This window comes from Garra rufa, chromosome 6 (assembly GCF_049309525.1).
Source record: "Garra rufa chromosome 6, GarRuf1.0, whole genome shotgun sequence".
NCBI classification, from domain to species: Eukaryota; Metazoa; Chordata; class Actinopteri; order Cypriniformes; family Cyprinidae; genus Garra; species Garra rufa.
Genome location: NC_133366.1, coordinates 400,234 through 417,171, shown reverse-complemented (window position 1 = coordinate 417,171; position 16,938 = coordinate 400,234). Strand labels below are relative to the sequence as shown.

At 34.1% G+C, this 16,938-nt stretch overlaps 1 protein-coding gene across 1 annotated transcript in view; it reads right to left on the bottom strand.

Moving 5' to 3' along the window:
• The window catches only part of LOC141336250 (uncharacterized), a 32,043-nt gene that overhangs the window by 924 nt on the left and 14,181 nt on the right, over positions 1-16,938 (bottom strand). Inside the window, exons 18-23 of the mRNA XM_073841802.1 lie at positions 11,729-11,851; positions 11,536-11,636; positions 11,157-11,265; positions 2,724-2,815; positions 2,461-2,624; positions 539-690 (exon numbers count right to left, since the gene is read on the bottom strand). Of these exons, the coding sequence (XP_073697903.1) occupies positions 539-690; positions 2,461-2,624; positions 2,724-2,815; positions 11,157-11,265; positions 11,536-11,636; positions 11,729-11,851 (741 nt within the window). The remainder of the gene's footprint in view (positions 1-538; positions 691-2,460; positions 2,625-2,723; positions 2,816-11,156; positions 11,266-11,535; positions 11,637-11,728; positions 11,852-16,938) is intronic.

The following is a 16,938-nucleotide window of genomic DNA, read 5'->3' as shown; positions in this document are numbered from 1 at the left end:
ATTAACCAACTCATCCTCATTAATCATGTACTGTAACTGCTGATGGAAAATTAATTTGGTAAAAAAAAAAAAAAAAAAGGATTTTGGAAGTGTTCAGAAACATCTCAGCTACTAAATTCCAAAAAAAATGTCTGAAATTATTTGGCCCGAGCATCATCCTATCAAGATAATGATAAGGCACAGAGTGTTTAGTGCTGAGTCAAAAGCATGCTTGACACAGGATCACAGTCGGAGACACAAAATGCTATTAGGAGAAACATGAGAAATGAGTTTCACAGTCCAAATTAAATATTAAAGCCTAAGTTATGGAAGTGAAACATCTGGACATTATATTTCACTGTCAAAATGAACACCCTATTTAAAGGGAAAAAAAAGATAAGCACAACATGGATTTCCTCTGTCATCACAAAACGAGAGTAAAAGAGAATTTGTCAAGGAGGTTGAATGTGCAAATACATGTACACATACCCTTACATTAACACTCCTCATCTTTAAACCTAAGCATTAATTATTTGTACGATGGCATTATCTGTTTTACCTGTAAGATCTGTTTGTTTTTGAACTTATTTTGTGTTATTCTGGTCTCGCCCACGCACTTCGGCAGGCGTCTCCTCACAACATCCTCAAGAATCATCCGGGCATCTTTCAGCTTGTCATCAGTGGAGTACAAGATCTCCTCAAAGATGTGATCTGATTGACGGAGAACATATTTGACTGAACTGTTTCTTAGTCTGGTCAAGTCAAGTAAAACTTAGATGTAGAAATTCTGACAATAAGTACAATTGATTACAGTTTTTCTCAATTGCTAAAACACTATAACCAGTCTTTTGAACTAAAATTTCAAAACTATAACGCCATTTTTGAAAAAGCACACCCATTTCCCTAAACTATAAACACTATTCCCTGCTTTGACACATGAGTTATATTTGGTGAACTGTTACTTCAAAACTCTACACACAAATCCCTACATTTCTCAGTGCTTACACCATGAGGTCATTTAGAAAGCACAAGCATTCAATATTGTTCACTCAAGTCTGCGAAGTTTTGAGCTCAATTAGCACACAATTACCCAACTGGAAACACTAGGAGTCAAAATTTAGCACACACCAATCAGAACCTTCGATGGAGATAAAAGGATAAAAGTTTTTCTCAGTCACTTTGGTGCATTTCTCAGATCAGAAATGAAATATACATTTGTCTGCAGTTTCCTACATTATCAGTTGCTATTGTCATGTTGCTCAAAATGTATTATATACTGTAGTTCTCTGTGCAATAGTCTTACCCCTCAAAACATCAAGTCATTAGCTCATCGTATAAATCATTACCTAAATGCAAAATTTTTGATCTAGTTGTCCTAAACTGTCAATCATATATTCTACACATTTCTATTAGACTTTTTGTAAATTTGCCATGAATTATTCAAGTGAATCTTGACTTTCACTAATGAAGATAATATAGATCAACCAATGATAAAGCAGTTCTCTGAAATAGATCAAAGGTACATCTCATGAACCTTCCATTGGAAAGCATATAGACAGAGGACAACACAGGAGTTACAAATTCTGACAGTGGACTTTCTTATTTTTATTTTCACCTTTGTGCCCATATTTCTTTTTTTTCTGTTTCACAATGACGTTGTGTGCTTTTATTTTATTTTTTTAGTTTTTGTCAGACCACTAGTACAAGTGTAACTGTGAATCCTATCCAGTCTTTTTCAATCAATATCCCACATACAGTAATGTGTAATTTTGAAGAGGAAGAGTAGGAGGTGAAAGAGGAAGAGGAGGAGGAGAAGGAGGGCGATGACGACAACAACATGGAAGAGACAGAGGAAGAGCAAGGGCAAGAAGACAAGCAGTCTCATATATTTTAGTTGATGAGTGCCAGGGTTGGATCAGGCATGCAAGAGGATTTGACCCCTGCTGCCTGGCCAGGGCTAATTTAGCCTGTGATGCTGAAGAGGTTCTTTGGCCTGTCCCAGACCAAAGACAGGATGCTGGGCAGAATAACTAAATTTATTTAGTTGTGTTTTGCTGTTTTGTACTGTACTCTACAGTACATTAAATTAAGGAATAAAACACTTGCAAAGGAATAGATTTGTTGTGTTCATCATGTGAAAAGTTCTTTATTTGTATTGTTTTTGTAGTATTGTTTTGAATTTATCTCATCAGTGTGTAAAACTGTGTTGTAGTGTGTTTGTTTTTGAGGATTTGTGTGTCATGTCTGAAAGCAAAGTTTGGTTTTTCAGCAAGATTGAATTGTTTTGAGTGGAGAGCTTCATTTTGACCTCAATATAGGAAGTTTGGGGAAATGAGTTAGGAGTTGTGGATTTGTGTTTAGAGTTTCGCAAATAAGAGGCATAATTTCAAGAAATGTGTTTAAGCAATTGAGAAAAACTGTAAGATGCACCAAACAACTGTCATTACATCTTTATGAACCCTACTCTTGTCTTAATCTGACCTGTTAATTTGGACATCTTTGCAACCCTTTCCTCGTCGGATGCTGGCGCTTTTGTGCGCTTTCGTGAGCCACTCCTCTGCAGGCTTTCATCTTGTGAAGGGGTTTCAGCAAACGGTGAGATCTTGGGGATCTTGTCTTCAGCTGCAGAGAGGGCTTCTGTGATTCTAATGAACCAATGAAAATAATATGAACCAACAAGTAACTAGAGCAATAAGCAACAAAATAAAACCCAAGAACATATTACAAACTAAGTGAAAACACACTTTTTTTCAATGATGTTGACGATCTTGTGCTGGTAGGCCTGGCTGTACAGAGTGTACTGGGTTCGAAACATGTCATAAACATTATCAGCCACCTGTGAGAGATACAGAGAAATATAAATCAAAATATAAATACTGAATGACGGTGACTTCCGGTTATGGCGAGGTGCTAAGAGGTCGTAACTTTTTAGCTCTGCTGCTACTTTGTGATTAATCCTACAATACCAATCAGAATTGTATTTAAAGTCAAGCAACACGAATATAAAAGCATAGGGAGGTAAAATGTCACGCAAAGGTGCCAAGAAAGACAAGAAAAAGGCAAGAAATGAAGATGAATATTCCGAGGGTGAAGAAACCACCGACGCCATGGCAGCTGGAGACGGCCCTGACGAAGATGATGACGAAGTAGTAACTTCGGGTGGAAATAACGAAGATATTATGAAAGCTATAATGTCCTTGAAAAGTGGACTTTATAAGAAAATCGATGGAGTCCAAGCAATAATTACGACAATAAGTAAGGAGATAAAGGAATGCACAGGGCGTATAGCACAAGCTGAGCAACGTATTTCGGATACCGAAGATAACGTCAGTGGGCTGTTATCCAGAGTGAGCACGTTGGAAAATGCTGTTAAAACGCTTTCAACCAAAGTGGAAGATTTGGAATGCAGAAGTCGACGGAACAACATAAGACTGGTGGGCCTGCCGGAGAAAGCAGAGGGCCAGGACACAGTAACATTTTTGGAGAAGTGGATACCAGAGGCTCTAGGATTGGAATCGCGGGAATCTCTGGTAATTGAGCGGGCTCACAGAATCGGCACTCTGACAAATAGCGGCTCGAGAACAACACGCCCGAGGACACTGATTATGAAGTTCCTGAACTTCAGAGACAAGGAGCGAGTGCTAAGAGCAGCCAGAGTTAAGGGGAATGTTCTTTACAATAACGAACAAGTCCGTTTTCATCCAGACCTCTCCGCCGGCATACACAAGATGCAGCGCGACTATGATGATGTGCGGAAAAGGCTGCGAGACAAGGGAATTCATAAGCACAGAATTATCTTTCCACACTGTAAAAAATGATTTGTTGACACAACTTGACTTAGTTAAGTCATCTTGTTGCTTTGACTCAGTTAAGTTGAGCAAACACTATGTGTTAAGTTCACTTAACTTATATGTAGTTGTTTAAAAGACGCAGTAAATTGAGGCAACCCACTGTATTAATTAACAAGCATTTCACTTTTTTAGTTAAGTCAACTAAAAAACATATTGGTTGAACTTAATTTTTCATGTTTTCACAACCGTGAACCAAGTTTAACTGACACAAAATTCAAATTTTCCTCAACATCGTAACTTAACTATTTGAGTTTACTGGACTTCATCACTTTGACTAAAAGTTTTGGATATCTATCTGGAACCAGCTTTTTCATTAAATCAGTACAACTGCAAACTTACAATTTTAAGCATTTTTTCTTAAACATATACAAAGAAGTCTTTTACAAAGATATAGAAACACTATGCTGTAAAACCAAACAAGTAAGGCCTTGAGACAGTCAGATAATATAAAGAACTTTACAAAATTCATGAAAAAAAAACTGTTTAAGATGTCAACCAGACTTACACAAAATCAGCATATGAATCTCAACAATGGTGACTTAAAAAAAAAATAAAAAAATTATGCCACCATAATCGTGGTTAAGGCTTGCTTTAGTTGGTCTCGTTTTCTAATTCAAAGTAATCTGTTTCTAAGCAGTTGCAATATTGTTTCACAGCAGACATTTGTGCACTGCTGAATCAAACCTTGAAGTAACAGATTATTACGCTTTCTACAAATAACTCCTGATAAATGAACATTATACAGTTGCCTCACTTTGTTTTATTAATAGACGTTCAGCTATTACAGAAATATAAAAAGGTCTTATTAAACAAATGCAACTGAAATGCTTCAATTTTGAGAAAAAAAGAAGAAGTGTTTCAGCTCAGGATTTTAGACATGAACACGTACCATACAATCCTCAACAGTGGTAACAATAATTTTTCAGACTACACTGCATTATGGGATTTTTTACTATGGTGTTACCCAACATACATTGCAGCATGAAGCATTTTGTTGATTGTCACCATTTTTGAGATTCATATGCTGGTTCTTGATGTCTGTGAGTGTCTAAATAGTACTAGACAACAAATTCATTTTGTAGATTTAAAAGTTACATACAAAAACTGTTTAAGCAGCACTTCCTTTGTGTGAAAGTAGTTTCACAGGGTTGATTGTGTAAAACATAAAGAAAGAAAAAAACGTGTAGCAGCTAAATTCTTCTCACTATTCGGCACTAGCCTCTCTCTGTTTCAGAATACAACATGCGTTTCTACACAGAAAGATCTAATGCAACAAGTCAAGGGTCAAGAGCCCAACCAAAGCAGAGACAGATCTCTATGATGGTAGCACCATTTCAACCAATAAAACATCAACATCTGATCCTCTTTAATTCTTAGTAACAGCAGGTGTTCATCACTAATGCACAATCATCATTTAATTAGTCACTTAACTATCTCATTAACTCTTTGAGGACTTGGGATATGACTTGAGACTTGCTTGTGATTGAATGTCCCACCTCTCTTAATAGAACCTATGTTTTGTTGTTGTATAAACGTTATTTAAAGTTTTCAATTTATCTTCAAGTTGAGGTTGTTATAACTCACCCTATTGTGTAGTGAGACACTGCAAGTTGACAGGACAAGATTTCACTTGTCCACCTGACTAAAACTTAGAATCATTTTTTACAGTGTAGAAATGCATAAAAATAATAACATAATAAATTAAAAAATAGTTGATTGCATACAAATACAATTTTAAAATGTATTGATATCATAAAATGTTAATAAGTTTTCATTTGCACATATTTGTACTATTTAAAGCTCGGATGTTTGAAGCAGTTACGTTAACTGACATATATAAGTTCATTTGACTCATTCTTTTAAGTGTAATAAGTTCAACCAAGAACAACTTAGATTTTTGAGTTATCTCAACAAGTTAAATCCGGATAAGTTAACTTAACTCAAAATGTTAAGTTGTGATAACTAATTGGCACAATCATTTTTTACAGTGCAGCACGGCTCCTGCTGACACACGGGGAAAGATCCTACACCTTCCAAACTCCGGCTGAAGTAGACAAATTTGTCCAGTCTCTTTGAAGGATCAAGACGAGCCTACCGATGTAAGAGACTACCATCAGTAAAATGTGACGGCATTTTTGGCTATTTCATTTTATGTCATTTTCAAACGAGAGAACGAAACAATTATTTTTGCGTAATGTTCTCTGTTAAACTTGGCTATTCATATTTTTTTTTCCTGACCGCTATGTTTATTCTCATGGTTAAAAACAATTAAAATGTACCTGGGGTGGAAAAGGAAAACATGGCCATGATACACATTGAAATATTGGACTTTTTGACATTTGCAAGGGATGTTAAACCCACAAAGAACTTTACATGGCCAATAGCAGTATTGTTTGATTTATTTATTTTATTTTTTGTTAACCCTTCAGCTCAACCCCTCAGGTATGACATTATTATTTTTATGTTCCTGAATGTTCCAATATATTAATCGTTTTAATGGTTATGTTTACAAATGTTGCACAGTTCTGTACAACTATGTGAAAATGTTGGTAGAGTAGTACTTGATAATAGCAGAGTGAGCTAAAGAGAAGGAAATAATCAAAAGTGAGAGACAGACGGCTCTTTGTATTGCGTAGACCCGTATCTGTCATAAGCGGTTGGTATAAGGCGTGCGTTTTTTTTTAATTTTGTTTTGTTTGTTTGTTTGTTTTCTTGTTATATGTGGTGTGTTTCCATCAAACAAGCAAATCTTTAAGGTTCTATTAGACAACTAATGTCAAGTAGCTTGAAGGTGAAGTTTACTTCATGGAACTGTAGGGGTTTAAACAAAATTTTAAAAGTTAAACAAGTGATGAACAGGATAAAATTCTTGCAATCAAAAATAATTTTCTTGCAAGAAACTCATCTATTGAGTGGGAATATTTCTAAAATAAAAAGAAGATGGCAGGGTCAGGTGCTGTCTGCCCCCTATACCACCCATGCTAGAGGTGTTATAATACTAATTCATACATCTGTTCCTTTACAAATTAAAAATATAATTAAGGATCCTGCAGGTAGATACATCATAGTCCAGGGTATGCTGTTATTTGAAAATATAAATCTGATAAATGTTTATGGACCTAACGAAGATGACCCTAAATTCTATAACAATTTGTTTCTGACTGTCTCCAATCTCCCAGGGCAATATATAATTGCTGGTGATTTTAATTGTACGTTAGATCCAGCAAGAGATAGGTCATCAGGTTTAGATAATACTCACATTAGATCGAGAAAGACAATAAATAGTTTTATTAAAGAATTAAATTTGTTGGATATATGGAGACATAGTAAACCAAATGCAGTAGAATACTCTTGTTATTCCAGCACTTATAAAACTTACTCACGTATAGACTATTTTTTGGTTTCAGCACAACTTGTTTCAAAAATTGATGGCTGTAATTATAGTAGTATAGTAATATCGGACCATGCAGCTATATCACTCACTTATACAGATACTAAACTAGTGAGGGATTCACCAAAATGGCGCCTTCAACCAGGATGGCTAACAGACCCCACATTTATAGATTTTTTAGATAAACAAATTGACTTGTATTTTATATGTAATACTTCTCAAACATCTGCTAACATAAGGTGGGAGGCATTTAAGGCCTTTATTAGGGGTCAAATAATCAGTTTTACCAGCTCAAAGAAAAGGAGTACACAATTGGAAATGAAAACATTAGAGGAAAAAATAAAAAAACTTGAAACAGATCTCTACAATAACAAACCTAACCCCATAGACGGAAATGCACAATTACTCCTTCTTAGGTCACAGTACAATGAATTGTCGGCTAATAAAGCGGCAATTCATTTACTGAAACTTAAACAATCCTATTACGATCAGGGGGAAAAACCTGGGAAACTTTTAGCATGGCGTATCAAACAACAACAAACAGAAAGGTCTATTAATTACATTGAAGATTCAAGTGGTAGAACTATAGTAGATCCTATAGAAATTAATGAGGCCTTTAAAGTATTCTATGAGAAATTGTATAGCTCTGAGGGTATTCCCAGACTCGATAAACAGACACAATTTCTAAACAACCTTAATATTCCTAAAATTTCAGAAAATGAAAGTAAAGCATTGGACGGAGAATTAACAAAAATAGAAATTGCAGAAGCAATTAACTGTATGCAGGCGTCGAAAACGGCAGGTCCAGACGGCATACCTATAGATATTTATAAAAAATTTCAGTCTAAATTAATTTCACCTCTTTTGGAGATGTTCCAGGAGTCCTTTAGGAATGGTCTTCTTCCTACATCCATGAGGAGTGCCCTAATAACTTTACTTCCGAAACCGGGAAAACCAAATATAAAATGTGAAAATATGCGCCCAATAAGCCTTTTGAATTCAGATACAAAAATACTTAGCAAAGTTCTTGCAAGAAGATTGGAGGGCTTACTCCCTCGGGTGGTGGGAGAAGACCAAAATGGTTTTATTCAAGGGAGACAAGGCTTCCATAATGTCATACGAGTGCTCAATATTTTACATAGCCAGAGAGGAGCGAAAGACACAGCTCTACTCTCTCTTGATGCAGAAAAGGCCTTCGACCGCGTCGAATGGCATTATTTATTTGAGGTGCTCACTCGCTTTGGCTTTGGAGATACATTTTGTAAATGGGTTAGATTACTTTGTACGGGGCTCACTGCCGAAGTTTTAACCAATAATGTTGTTTCTAAACCCTTTAGCATATCTAGGAGTTGCCCACAGGGAAGTCCTCTATCACCTTTATTATTTATCCTCGCAATAGAACCATTCGCCATAGCGGTGAGAATGCATAATGCCATTTATGGAATTCGAGAGAGCCACCTGGAACATAAATTAGCATTATTTGCAGACGATGTAATTTTGTTTCTAAAAAATCTAAGTAGCTCTATTCCTGCACTCCTGGATCTTATTGAAACTTTTGGAAAAATATCTGGATATAAAGTCAATCACTCCAAATCATCTATAATGTTACTTAATGAATCAGAGAGAAAAAATAGCCAAGATTATGCTTCTATCTTCAATCCAACGGATAATTTTACATATCTGGGTATTAAAATTGTGAATGAGGTGAATAAGATAGCTCAGATAAATTATGACCCAATTTTGGCAGCTACTACGTCGTCAATAGAACGTTGGACATCTTTACCCATCTCAATGATTGGCAGGATAAATATCCTAAAAATGAATATACTCCCTAAATTTCTTTATTTGTTCCAAAATATCCCCTTACCACCTCCCTCATCGTTGTTTACTAGAATTAAGAAATTGTTTACCAACTTTATTTGGCAAAATAAACGTCCCAGACTTCGTCTAACTCTACCATTTGATCGAGGAGGACTTAAATGTCCAAACATTCAGTGGTATTACTGGGCAGCACAGCTGCGTACAATCATGTTTTATTTTTCTTCTGAAAACCCTCCTGTCTGGATGGATTTGGAATCCTGTTCTGTTACACCACGAATACCACTGCACTTATACCTGTACTCAGCAGACCACAAATATCTAAGAAAAAACACAGAAAACCCTATTGTACTGAACATGATCAATATTTGGTTTGATTCTTGTAAATATTTGAATATAAATTCCTCCTGGTCACGTTTCAGTCCTATTTGGGGTAATGTTAATTTTAAACCAGGAAAAAGTGATGCAGGATTTCGAACATGGGCTGAAAAAGGGTTAAGGAAAGTACAAGATATGTACAATGAGGATGAAGTATTTATGTCCTTTGCAGCAATTTCAAACATATATGACATTCCAACGACCCATTTTTTTAAATATCTTCAACTTAGGAGTTTTATAGCCTCATCTCAAAATCATTAATTAGATATTCCTAACATTTCCTCATTAGAGGCAGCAATCATAGGACACTGTTATGATAAAGGATCTATCTCCTCTTTGTACGAATTGTTCGTATCTGGCTCTAACGAATCCTCAATATCAAAACTAAGGTTATGGAAAGAAGATATAAAATATCTCTAGAGGATTGGAATGAGGCATGTAAGAAAGCTCAGATGTAAACAATCAACAGTAGCCTGAAACTCATACAGTACAAATGGCTAATGCGAACATACATAACTCCTGCTATATTGCACAAGTTTAACGATAATATTCCAGATACCTGTGTAAAGTGTAATGAGGTAAGAGGTACACTGTACCACTGTATATGGGAATGTGTGAAAGTGAAACCCTTTTGGCAAGGTATTATTGAAATGGTTGACCAAATTTTATCAAAGAAATTACCACTGGATCCTAAGATTTTTATCCTGGGTATATATCCTGTCAGCCCTCTCTTACAAAGCAAAGAGGTCAGATTCATAGAAATGTGTATTTTACAAGCTAAACGTATTATTGCTCTTAATTGGAAAAATATAAATGAACCTAGAATTGGAAAGTGGATTAAAGAAATGGCATCGTATATGTCAATGGAAAAGATCACATACATTGTCAAAAAGAAACAAAATGTGTTTGAAGATATCTGGAGACCTTTTAATAACTTCCTAAAGTACAATGTAAATGTTGGCAGTCTGCTACAACAAGAACAAGCTCTGAGGGAGTAGGGTAGTATTATGGTCTAAACATAGACTTGGGAAACACTCATTACCTGATTTAAACATCTATTGTTTTTTTTATTGTTTTTTTATTTATTTATTTATTTATTTATTTTTTTCATTTCATTTTTCATTTAAAGTATTTATTTTTATTAAGTTTTTCTTTCCTTTTTTTTTCAGGGAATGGGTTGATGGGAGGGAGAACAGGGTGTAAAATGTTTGCTGTGTCTATATGATTATTATTCTGTAACTGCAATCTGTTGTGATATGCAAACTGAAAAAAGTAATAAATATATTGTACAAAAAAAGGGGGTTTGGACACACCTTCTCATTCAAATGAATGAGAAGGTGTGTCCAAACTTTTGGTCTTTACTGTATATTTTTCTGTTTATTAAAGTTTTTACTCTTAAAAAAAAATAAATAAATAAATAAATAAATAAATAAATAAATAAATAAATAAATAAATAAATACTGAATGACAAGTATGATAGTATGAACTTTTTATTATGCTTCATCTCAAATTGAGACTACAACAAAAATGACCTGAATCTTCTTCATAACCCCATTGCAATGAAGGATAAATGGTGAAATGTTTCAAAGTGCAATTACTTACAGATCAGCAATGATCAATCACTCAATTATCTTAATAATAATTTATTATCATATTTCACAGAATGAGCAATTTTGTTGTTACACTGCTGTGATATCAAAACAAAGTAATCAGTTTTCCTGAGGTGTAATAAATGGTACCTTGTCTCTGAAGCAGATGTGTTTCCTCCCTTTGACTTCACAGACCCGAGCAGATTTCAGCATTCGTTGATGGTCAAAGCTGTTTGGGATACCAAGGTAATGACAGTCTCTGAAAAATAAAAGAGAATTTAAAGGAATTCTCAGTACTGTATTGGTTTGTGCAGACTGATATGGTGGGTATTACTGACTATCATGACACCTAACAAATGTGGAAGCAGCATCATCTTTGGTTACTGATGCTTTGCCCCCTGGACACCCCCTAATGGGACTGAAATCTTACAAACCACTGTAACCTTTTATGATAATTTTTGATAAGAAGTGACTAAATTAATATATTTGAAATGAATCGATTACAAATTTTTAAATATTATTTATTTACCGTGCAAAATAGTCCCATCTACGCACATCAATGCCATTCCATTTATTTATCACAATTTCATACAGAAACGCCTTGTCCTTTTTCCTGCCTTTCGCTTTCCACTGGGAAAATAAAAACAACTTTAATACTCAATTAACCTAACAATATAACATGCAGACCACTGAATGAAATGGCAGTTTATAATATACTGTACCTTGCCATCTGTATAAACTCCCTCAATTAACTCTTGAATAAAGATGATGTCTTTTTCTTGAATCTTGTCTTTCAGTTCTTCATTGTTCTTTATTATATCTTTAAGTATCAAGACTGAGGCCCCCTGATGATATAAAAATACCACACAAATGATAAATCCCAGAAAAAATGTAAAATGTAATTCAATGGCAGAAGCTGAACATCTAAAATCAGACCTACAATACTGTGTTTCTATTATTTTTGATTACCATAGAAAGTAATAAAGACCTATCTCTAATTTGTTTGAAAATGGGATTTATTAAACCAAAAAATGGTATTTCACACCTTACATACATCAATACATCAATACACACACACACACACACACACACACACACACACACACACACACACACACACACACACACACACACACACACACACCAAAAAGGCCAGAGTTAAGTTAACTCTCCAGGGAGTTTATATGATTCCACTCTCAAAAGTGTCAAGTGTTAAAATCAGAGAGTTAAATTAACACTGAAGCAGAGTTAAAGTTAATGAGATAATTAGTGATTAACGAAGTGATGATTGATCATTATTGGAGACATCTGATGTTAATAAGCAGAATCACCAAAGGAGAAAAACACATTTTTTAAGCAACCACTGTAGTGGTCAGTGTTTGCATTAGTTGGGCTCTTGACCCTTATATCATTAACATTAGATCTTGCTGGGCTGCTTTATTTGAGGGGAAACAACCAGGCAAGCCAAGACCACAAGTCATCAGGGGGTGATGGTTATGTTTTAATGTAATCATTGCTTGACCTGAATCATTGAACTCTATTTAGAATCAAGTCTCTGAGTTATCTTCCATTAAAGGATCTGTAACTCGGAGATAAGCTTCTAAAAGAGTTCAGTCTATTAACTGTTGTATATATTTTGTCTCATGAGTCCACAACAAACAAATCTCTCTATCTTTCTTTAAAATATATTCTGGAAGTATTTCTCATAAGTCAAAATAGGGTTGTTTAGACACACACAGACATCAAGAACCAGCGTATGAATCTCAGGAAAGGTGACAAACGACGTGTTCAGATAAACAGATCAACTCTGAACTCTCATAATTTATCCATGCCGCAATGCATGATGGGAGTCATGAATGAGTCCTGATTGGCTACAATACTATTTTTGATGGTCACCGTTGTTGTGGTTCTCACACTGATTCTTCATCTCTGTGTGTCTTAACTAGTTTATTTTCTTATTGTGTAGACTTTGAACAAAATACTTTTTTTTTTTTACATATCTGTCTGATTAAAGATGTGGTTCTCAGTCATAGAGTCTATGTAACCAGTGATAAAAACCATAGTCTAATATTTCACAAAGAATTATTGAAAACCTGATTGCCTTTTGTCTGGCTGTTATAACACTGCTACAGCAGCCAAACAAGTTGAGATTTTACAAACGTTAAGTTCAAGAGCCCAACTAATGCAAACACTGACCACTGTAATGGTTTCTTAAAAAATGTGATTTTCTCCTTTGGTGATTGTGCTTGTTAACATCAGGTGTCTCCAATAATGATCAATCATCACTTCGTTAATCACTAATTATCTCATTAACTTTAACTCTGCTTCAGTGTTAATTTAACACTCTGATTTTAACACTTAACACTTTTGAGAGTGGACTCATATAAACTCCCTGGAGAGTTCATTTAACTCTGGCCTTTTTGCTGGGTACATATATGTATATATATATATATATATATATATATATATATATATATATATATATATATATGTATATATATTAGGGCCGGGACTCGATTAAAAAAATTAATCGAATTAATTAGAGCTTTTGTAATTAATTAATCGAAATTAATCGCATTTTAATCGCATATAAATATTTGACCTGAGAACAGTGAGAAGTACGTTTTTTCATATGGATTTTTAGTATACCATTGAATAATGACTGAATACATAAACTTAAGCAACAAAATATTGTTTATTTTTGTTCAACCAAGTCCAACAGACCAGTGCAATATTGCCATTAAGTGTAGCAATAGGATACAGTGTTTCCCCTAGGTTTCCATACTTTTTTCTCGGTACTTTACCCTACTTTGTGTAATAACGAAAACATTTATTTCAGTGAAAAAATAAATCCAAAACTCTCTATTTTAACATTTTGAACAATAGGGCTTTACAATCTTTTGCTATTTATTTTTTTTTAAAGAAATTCTTGTGTTTTAATTTTTCTCATAATCAAATGAAAGCATAAACATTTATTTATTTTTAATCAAATGAAAAATAAACCTTTTTAATTTTTGGCAAACAAACAGAGGTTTGCTGTTAAAATCAATAAATAATAATAATTTAACATTTAAATAATAGTCGTAGTATTTTTTTTTCTACAATTAAGTGGTTAATCTTGTTATATTTATTTTTTTATCATATATATTGTTTTTTTGTCAATTATTTAAATAGGAATATTGTTCTGTTTCATGTTAAACCGTACTTTTATTTTGACAGGTTGCCGTGAAGTTTCTGTGTGTAAAGTATGATATGATGCTAGTTTCTCAAATGAAACGGTAAAAGTGACACTGACAGTAGCTTTGGAGATTGAGTCTATCTGTTCATGTGAGATGCAAATGCCAAAAATTAACGCGTGCAGTAAAAAAAAACGCGTCTCTGCCATTCTAACATACAGAGGCAAACGGTACATGCAGGATTCATATTAAAACGGTCTTTTTTTGCATTTCAGTTTTCACAGACACTAGTCCATATCGCGATTTGAATTAAGTGAAAGACCAACTTTTGATTTATCAATCCAAAAATCGACGAATTTACGTGGCATTCCGCGCTATAGTAAATTCGGTTTTTACGAATGGAGTACGCGATCCAGTCCGTGTTTTCTTGGAGGAGACATTGTAAACGCGCCCCCCCTAAGATAATGGTAGGGGAAACACTGGGATATTTAGAAATATACTAGCATACATTTCAGAAATTCAGGTACCCTATAGGTAGGTAGACCTTCTGTAAAATCATTGAGGTGATACATGAGGCTCGATGTGCTGCGGTGATATGCGCATTCCTTTGTCTGAACGCTAGTTGGTGCTCCAGTATAATCGGTCCGCTGAAACTCATCCAGTGAGAAACGTTCCGCGGTGCAAAATTAAGTGCGATTAAAATGCGTTAAAAAAATTTAACGCGTTATTTTTGTGTAATTAATTAATCTAAATTAACGCGTTAAAGTCCCGGCCCTAATATATATATATATATATATATATATATATATATATATATATATATATAGGTAATACAGTATATACTTTTTGTGCAAGAGTGTCTTGATGCTTACCTTCCAATTTTCACCTACCAAAGAAAACAATCAGAGGTTATTTATGTGTTATTAATGATCCCACAAAACTGACATAATACATTAATAATACATTGTGGTATATTTATTTACTTTTTTACTGTTTTTGCCTGATCCGTTCCTTTGCCCTGTCCACTTCCACTTCTGTCATCTCCACAACCTTCTGGGAAATACACACACACACACACACAAACACACACACACACACACACACACACACACACACACACACACACACGCAAAAAAAAATCAATAAATATATACACCCTAGAAAACAAAAATACTAAGATGTATTTTAAATACCTTTATTTAATGCTAAGTTCACTACAAATACATTTACATTATGGGCTTCACAGGATTTTTTTTTTATTTTTGATTTTTTTGAATTAGGACATACTCAACAAAAAAAAAGTGTTGTAAATTAAAATATTACAGTATTATGTTTTACAAGAAAATACATTTGTTCTATTTCAAACTTTGTGTAATTCAATCATATATATTTTTTGTTTAATACATGATCATTTTGTATGCTCTAATCATAGAATTTACTGGAATAATTACCCCACTCCTTTATTTGAATTTTGCAGGTTGTTGTGTCATTTAGAATCAGAAATTACTGTTGCTTTGAGGAAAGTCTATTGTAAAACTAATAGTGGAATTATATTGGAACTTGAATCTAAAAGACCTTTAAAGGTTTCACTGGTAAACACACAACAAGCATACTGTGTGCACATAATATATATACACACACATACACAGTGCTGCTTGAAAGTTTGTGAACCCTTTAAAATGTTCTATATTTCTGCATAAATATGACCAACTTTTTGATCAGATGTTCACACAAGATCTGAAAGTTCACAAAGAAAACCCGATCAAACAAATGAGATGAAAATATGTACTTTGTCATTTATTTGTTTATTATGAAAAGCTATCCAAAATGAAAATTATATATTTGTGAGTTGCAAAAGTATGTAAATCTCTAGGATTGACATTTGGCTTAAAGGTGAAATTAGAGTATCTGTTCAGAAGTGTTTTCAGTCAATAGGATGACAGTTAGGTGTCAGTTTATACCCTGTTTTATTTAAAGTTAATCAATGTCTGATCATGTTTCTGAAAGTAAATCATGGCACAAACAAATGAGATCTCTGAGGATCTCAAAAAAGTATTGTTGTTGCAGGTTTATTTTAGTTATTTATTAATATTGTCAGATGGCGGAGCGCAACAATATAGTCTGAAGTAGATGAAGGATCTGATAATGTAGTCCAATGACATGCAATGTATGTAAAATATAAAAGATCATAGACTATGCCCATGATAAACAATGGAAAACAGACATTAGTCAGTTTGTATAATGATGTATAGTGCTCCTGACCTCACAGACAGCTCTTGTTAAACCTGTAATGCGCATATATATATATATATATATATATGCACTATTGATGATTAATGTGAAACGGACCATTCAACAGACCAAAAACAATAAGCCAAGAAGCAGGTACTAACCACGCTTTAGAGCATCATAATAGAATCGCTCATACAGAAAAGAGAATGGACCGTGGCCTTAAAGACAAAAACATCATTAGATTAAATATATGAATCACATATCTTAAAAAAATGTCTTACATAAAACTTGTGAAGGGAGAAAACATAATATAAATAAATGTATAGCATATATGATGTACCCCTACATGTAACAAACTTTTAAATTTCATATTCAACCTTTTCTAATACTTTTCAGGAACAAGAAACAAGAAATGCATTGTAAAGTGTTTAAGCATTAAGTGTTTTGTCACTCACCTAAATTGTAACACAGAGCAGCAATCTGGACACACATGATGTCCTTTTCATCAATGCTGGGATCCACTT